Source organism: Engraulis encrasicolus, chromosome 7, assembly GCF_034702125.1.
Source record: "Engraulis encrasicolus isolate BLACKSEA-1 chromosome 7, IST_EnEncr_1.0, whole genome shotgun sequence".
NCBI classification, from domain to species: Eukaryota; Metazoa; Chordata; class Actinopteri; order Clupeiformes; family Engraulidae; genus Engraulis; species Engraulis encrasicolus.
Genome location: NC_085863.1, coordinates 5,916,910 through 5,924,409, shown reverse-complemented (window position 1 = coordinate 5,924,409; position 7,500 = coordinate 5,916,910). Strand labels below are relative to the sequence as shown.

Below are 7,500 nucleotides of genomic sequence, written 5' to 3'. Positions count from 1 at the left end.
TGTGTGTGTGTGTGTGTGTGTGTGTGTGTGTGTGTGTGTGTGTGTGTGCGTGCGCGTGCGTGTGTGTGTGTTCTGTATCTTCTGTTTCCCAGACCTCCTAAGAGATTTCTGCAACCTCATGTTTCTTCAACTGGTGGTTTCCTCTGTCTGTGTGGTCATCATTGAAAAGCATAGCACAGGATTGACCTGCGCAGATAGAAGGCAGAAGACATTTTGAAAACAAAAAACAAGTTTGACAGGCGGACAACGATGCGTCCAAACCGATATGATCTCTAGAGTTCAAGAAGAGCAAAAATGTTCACAGGGAGTCATATTTCAGTTGTTTATTATCATTATTACCATGATGCTTTGCACAATTGCCCAATTCTTGAAGGGAGCCTGAGCGAAGCGAGGGAGGATTCTGAGCGGGGGAGGAGTCAGAGCGGGGGAGGAGCCTGAGCGGGGGAGGAGTCAGAGCGGGGGAGGAGCCTGAGGGAGGGAGCCAATCAGAGAGCAGGGAGGGTGTGGAAAGGCTTCTTAGCAGACGGACCTTTTGCTGTTTGTTTGAATAGATACAACTGACACGATTGGCTGTGGGCTACTTACTGTATATGCCAAATGATACATTTGTAACGCCCAATAAACCGTCATGGGCAATTGGAAAACCTCACCTTTCCTACGAGATATTGCACAGGTAGCCTCTTGGCTATCTCACTGCTGGTGTTATGCAGGCGAGGTCGAGGGTTGAGGGTCGAGGGTTGAAGGTCGAGGGTTGAGGTTCGAGGGTTGAGGGTCGAGGGTTGAGGGTCGAGGGTTGAGGGTCGATGTAGGGTCTAAATGAGGCTGAGCTATGGGATGAGCTTCTCACCAGGTCCCCAGAAGGCTATGATATGGTCGGGGGGATTTGGAAACCATGTAATATCATGTAACAAGTATTGTTATTACATCTGTAAGTGTGTCCACGTCTACTGGATACAACTCTGGCCTGTAGCCAGATTGATAGCCAGTGTTGCCAGGTTGCCAGGTTACCCGCCCAATTGGGCTACCAGGGAGGGTTGTCTGCGGGTAAAATCAGAATAAATTGGCCATTCAGGTTTTTTTCTGCAGTTTTGGGCACATAGAAATCAATGCAATTTGACGAAATTTGGCGGAATTTAGCGCATTTTGCCGTTTTTGATAACCTTTTGGGCGGATTTGATCAGACACATCTGGCAACACTGCCTGCAGCACCCCCTGTCTGTGGTGGGATGATGGTGGAGACTGAGGAGTATGATGGGAGTGTACTGTTCTGTACTGTAAGAGCTAGGCTGGTTAAAAGCCTGAGAGATTTCGATAAAGATGGCATGGCAACGATGCCCGTGGGACCATTACGTGTAGAAACAGCATTTATTGATTGTCTGTGGTGTGGTGGGAGACGAGGATGACAGTAAGTGCGGCATCGAGCTCCTCTGTCTGTCTGCTCCTCCTAATGGTGGTGATTCACCATATACAGAGTGCAGTTGTGGGCAGCCGTGGCCTAGTGGTTACGGAGTTGTTCTTTCGGTCTGCAGGTTGTCGGTTCAAATCCCTTACCTGACTTCTCCCTACAACTCCATCCATAATGGCTGAAGTACCCTTGAGCAAGGACGCTAACCCCACAAAACAATGTGGATGAAAGCATCACCTGGTTTGGAGGATATTGATCTGTTAAGACACAGTGTTATAAATTAGCTGTTACCAGAATGGCAATGACCAAGTCACAGTGCATTACTAAAGGCCCTGTGTTATGTCATAGTAGTGTAGTACTATGGTAGTTAACCTTTCAATGAGGATGCAAACGATTAATCTATTAATCGACTTTAATCGATCAATGTGTTAATCGATTAAAAACATTAATCGCAATTAATCAACAATTCAACCTACAAGAGACCCAGGTGAAATGGGCATGTGAAGAGTGTGTGTGAAGAGGGGTGTGAAAAGTGGGAATATTTTATCTCAATCTTTAATTAAAATTTTTAGATTTGGTATTTTTTTTCGAGAAACATTGAGATTTCGGGGAAAAAACGCTGCTTATCGTAAGTCGTAAGACGTAAGATCGTAAGTCGATCGATAAGGCTATCAACTAATGATTAATTAATGAATCGATAATTTGCATCCCTAATGACTATTACAGCGTGCCACTGGAGGTACAGTGCACATTAAGGGGCTACACTCCATTATTTGTCTGTGGTAGGATGTGGTGATGATGTGTGTGAAGAAAACTATTCTAGCCTGGTTAGAAAAGATTTAAAATATTGCAACATAGTAGATTGAATGGCAGTGATGCCTGCAGGAGGATGTCTAAATGGCAGATATTGTATTGTCTGTCTGTCTGTGGGGGGATGATGGTTTGGGTGATCCCATCCCAGCGTGAGAGACAAATTCTCTGCTTGCTCAGTCCGCTAGCCCTCCCGTCTGCAGTAGTCAGCAGGGTTGCCAGATGAGGCATGATTTCCAGCCCAAAAACTGCTCAAAACCTGGAAGCACTAAATCCAGTCCAATTTGCACTAAATTCTATTGATTTCTATGGCCATACATTTGCAGAAATAGCGTTTCATTACCCATCTTTACCCACAGACGGCCATACTAAACAGCTCAGTTGGGCGGGAATCCGTCTAATCTGGCAACACTGGGTCAGCTGTCGGATAAGTTGGACGCCTGCCTGTGTAGGAATGTCTCCCAGAGGACTGGAGCTTAAGGCTTAGGGCTGAGGATGCCAACCACAGAACAGGATGGGAAGAGGAGGAGGAGGAGTGGGAGTAGGGGGAAGAAGAGGAGGAGGAGGAGGAAGAGGAGGAGGAAGAAGAGGAGGAGGAGGAGGAGGAGGAGGGGGAAGAAGAGGAGGAGGAGGAGGAGGAGGAATAAGAGAGGGACAGAGGGAGAGAGGGAGAGGGCCGGAAGAGGATGGGAAGAGGAGGAAGATGAGGGACAGAGAGAGAGAGAGGATGCCAACCACAGAATGGGATGGGAAGAGGAGGAGGAGGAGGAGGGGGAAGAGGAGGTGGAGGAGGAGGAGGAGGAGAAGGAGGGGAAGGAGGAGAAGAAGAAGAGAGGGACAGAGAGANGGGGGGACTGGAACGGGGTGGGAGGAGGAAGAGGAGGGGGTGGGGGGCAGAGACAGAGCCTGTGGAGGGGGATGTGGTGATGGGGGGCAGACACAGAGCCTGAAGGAGCCTGGGGTGGGGTGTGTGAGTGTGTGTGTGTGGGGGGGGGGTGGATGGCTATGGGAGCATGTGTCACTTAAGCATGGGAACGATTCGTAGAACAGGCAGGGTGGGCGGGAACAGTGGCCGTACTGGGGGAAGTGTTTTCGGGGGGGGGGGGGGGGGGATTTTTTCCCCCTCTTTCTTTTTGTCAAAACCAAGTTGGCTTGCGGTGAAAAAAGAGATGAGGTGAGAAAAATGCTGCAGCTTTTTCCCCCATGATGGGTGAGGAGGGATAAACAGAACAGGGCTTTACTCCTCTTTCATGATGTGGACTAGGTCAGGGGAGCATCCCCTTTCATCTCTACGCTGCTAGACTAAGGATGTTATTGTTGTTAGACGAGAGAGAGAGAGAGAGAGAGAGAGAGAGAGAGAGAGAGAGAGAGAGAGAGAGGGGGAGACACAGAGAGAGAGAGAGAGAGAGAGAGAGAGAGAGAGAGAGAGAGAGAGAGAGAGAGAGACATAGAGACAGAGAGAGAGGGAGAGAGGGAGAGAGAGAGATACAGAGAGAGAGCGAGAGAGAAAGAGAGCGAGAGAGAGAGAGATAGAGAGCGAGAGAGAGATGTGTTTTATACATGAGAGCAGATCTTAGGTTGTGAACACAGTAATGGTTGGATGCGATGGGGAAATAGTTTTTTTCAAGTCTCCGGTGTATAAATGAAAGCTTGGTAAAGCCCTCTGATGTTCTTCCTATAGTACCTGTACAATGGTGCTGTGCTGTGCAGGGCCCATTGAAAATACCCACACGCAGCCAAAGTGTGCCTGCCCACACACGCCTTGACAATAGCTACTGATGAAAGTGTCTTGTCATGCTTGCATAGCCAACTCCTCTGCAAGACATCGCCACATTGTTGAGATCAAGACATCTACACTATTATTCTGCAGTACAAAGACAAAGTTCAGGAACTACATATTGAGCTTAGAGTGAAAATGGTCTTCAAAATACCTCTCGTATGGTCCCAATATGGCCCGTTTGAGAGAAATTGCCAGTAATCGCAATTCCCAACCTACTGTAATACCAATACTTTGAAGGCCCTTTCCTCAATGATTTCTTCAATGCTGGCCCAGCTACTCTACTTTACATTTATAGGGCAGTGTAAGTGCTGTCGACACATAGTCATTTTAGTAACTAACAGCTAAACCCCTTTATACTCTAGAGTCTAGACTTTGACCAGCTCATCAGTATGCAGGTCAGCAAAGTGTTAAGAAACTGTCAGTCAGACAGAGAGACAGAGAGAGAGACATACATACAGACAGACAGACAGAGAGACAGACAGACAGACAGACAGACAGTTGGAAAGACAGACAGACAGCTATACAGACAAGGTGGACTGAATGTTTGTTTGATTGATTGATTGATCAATTTGCTGGTGGATTGATTGACTGATTGATTGACTGATTGCATAGACTAATGACTATTGTGTTGATTTCTGTATGGCATGTAAAAAACACAAAGCTGATTGTTGTGCTGCCTTCCGTGGTCCGTCTGATGTGTGCGGTCCGCTGCTGCCGCTGCTGTTGTCAGGACTCTGCTCGGGAACACACATGACCAACGGAGTATAATTGGGTTACGTGTCTCTTGTCTTGGCCCCGTGCCCAGTTTCCTCGATAGCACCGCAGCCAGAGACAAAGCCAGAGACAGAGCCAGAGACAGAGGCAGAGGCATAGGGTGCATCCCAATATGTGTCCTTGCCTCCTCCACTTGTGCTTGTCTCCTCGTCCCGCCTCCTGGCCCCTCCTCCGTGGAGAAAACGATAAAGTTTCCCAGCTGTCAGCCTAGCCACAACAACTTTTGAGGGACTGTTTTTCATTCACCATCCCAATTGCAAATGAGAAAAAGACTTTACAATTGAGCTTTTGCAAGATATTGAAATATAATGCTGTTGTCAGTGATGTCATCATGACGAGAAGCAAGTGGAGGAGGGAAGTGGAGGAGGCAAGGTCACATATTGGGATGCACCCATAGAGAGAGCTAGGACTACCACCAGATCCGCCTGCCTAGCTGCCTAGCTGCCGACTCAGCCATGCTGACATGGGGCTTCTGGGCGTCCACCGTTTGCCCAGCAGCCTGCGTGTGCCGCAGGAGCGAGTGTGGATGTGCTGATTTATATCGTTCGTTATGCAAAGCTTTCATTTCCATCCAGAGACAGAGACAGAGCTGTGAGCCAACTGCCTCTCCTCCCTCCTCCTGCCTCTTCCTATCCTCTCTCGGCCGAGCTATTAGGAACAAGGCTGACGTGTGTTCTAGAAGCCAGATGAGTTCTTCTAGTCAGTGTTGCTAAGTAGTGTTCTTGTTCTTGTTCTTAGAACCTGAAAAGTGTTCTTAGAAATCCTGCCATGCTGGTATGTGAGCCGATTTCTCTCAACTACACAAGTGTGGAGCTCAGTCACTCACTTCACCAAGTGACACCCAATGACTGTGCATTTAGTTGCCAAAATGTGACTGAAATGACATCTCTTAAATGGCAGAGATAGACAGAGCAACAGCAGCTTGGGCAGACTGGAAATTTGTGCTGTGTCACAGGAAGTATTCACTGGGCAAAACCAGTCAGCATGGCTGTTCCAGAATGTTCCAGAATGTTCCAGAACAGAGTTCCACTGCATGCTGCCTGTATCAGCTGTGCTGACTAGGTGGAAGCTTCTAGGTGCCCAACGCTGCATGCGGTAGCCTGTACCACGGGAGCCTAGGTGTTGGTGAGCACAAAAATGTAAGAATGTGCTGACTTTTATCATTCATATGCAAAGTTGTTTTTTATCTTCATGCTGTATCCATCCAGCTATCCTGTTGAGATGCAGTAGCTGCTCTGCCAGAGGCAGCAGGGCCGGATTAACACACAGGCTAGATATGGCTGCAGCCCAGGGCACCCCACCTGCCAGGGGCCCCCAGAGGCTAGATATGGCTGCAGCCTAGGGCCCTTCACCTGCCAGGAGGCCCCCACAGGCTAGATATTGCTGCAGTCTAGGCCAGGGGGGGGGGCAAGGGCTAGATATGGCTGCAGCCTGCCAGGGGCCCCCACCTGCTAGATATGGCTGCAGCCTAGGGTCCCCCACCTGCCAGGGGCCCCCACAGGCTAGATATGACTGCAGCCTAGCCCAAGCCCCCCCCCACACACACCTGCCATGAGCCCCCACAGGCTAGATATGGCTGCAGTCTATGCCCCCCCCTCACCTGCCAGGGGCCCCCACAGGCTAGATATGGCTGCAGCCCAGGGCCCCCACCTGCCAGGGGGGGCCCAAGGGCTAGATATGGCTGCAGCCTAGGGCCCCCCACCTGCTAGATATGGCTGCAGCCTAGGGCCCTCCACTTGCCAGGGGCCCCACAGGCTAGATATGGCTGCAGCCTATGGCCCCCACCTGCCAGGGGCCCACACTACAGGCTAGATATGGCTGCAGCCTAGGGCCCCCACCTGCCAGGGGCCCCTACAGGTTAGATATGGCTGCAGCCTAGGGCCCCCAACCTAACAGGGGCCCCCATCACCACAGGTTAGATATGGCTGCAGCCTAGGGCCCCCACCTACCAGGGGCCCCTACAGGTTAGATATGGCTGCAGCCTAGGGCCCCCACCTACCAGGGGCCCCTACAGGCTAGATATGGCTGCAAGCTAGAGCCCCCACCAGGGGCCCGCATAGGCTAGATATGGCTGCAGCTTAGGGCCCCCACCTACCAGGGGCCCCCCACAAGCTAGATATGGCTGCAGCCAAGGGCCGCCACCTACCAGGGGCCCCTACAACCTACATATGGCTGCAGTCTAGGGCCCCCCACCTGCCAGGGGCCCCCACTACGCTAGACATGGCTGCAACCTAGGGCCCCCCACCTGCCAGGGGGTACCCACAGGTTAGATATGGCTGCAGCCTAGGCCTTCCCACCTGCTAGGGGGCCCAAGGGCTAGATATGGCTGCAGCCTAGGGCCCCCACCTGCCAGGGGCCCCTACAGGCTAGATATGGCTGCAGCCTAGGGCCCCACCTGCCAGGGGCCCCCACAGGCTAGATATGGCTGCAGCCCAGGGCCCCCACAGGCTAGATATGGCTGCAGCCTAGGGCCCCCACCTGCCAGGGGCCCCCACAGGCTAGATATGGCTGCAGCCCAGGGGCCTCCACCTGCCAAGGGATTCCAGGTTGGCCAAAGGGTGATGTGTGAGGGGTAGAATAGTGAGACAAGATGCAGTATTGACAAATTAATTGATTGATTGATTCCTATCTTAGAATTATGACGCTGGCTATGTAATTTTGCTGCAAAATTTGTCTTTTGTGGGGGCCTCTGGCAAACTGTAGCCTAGGGGCCCCAGCCCATATAAATCGT

General features: G+C 50.9%; 2 protein-coding genes across 2 annotated transcripts in view; both read left to right on the top strand.

Annotated features, from left to right (window-relative positions):
- Positions 1-7,500, top strand: part of LOC134452382 (cell adhesion molecule 2-like) — a 666,831-nt gene that overhangs the window by 11,283 nt on the left and 648,048 nt on the right. The gene's annotated exons all lie outside the window — the stretch shown is intronic.
- Positions 5,233-7,500, top strand: part of LOC134453250 (uncharacterized) — a 29,150-nt gene continuing 26,882 nt past the window's right edge. The window contains exon 1 of the mRNA XM_063204122.1: positions 5,233-5,289. Within this exon, the coding sequence (XP_063060192.1) occupies positions 5,233-5,289 (57 nt within the window). The remainder of the gene's footprint in view (positions 5,290-7,500) is intronic.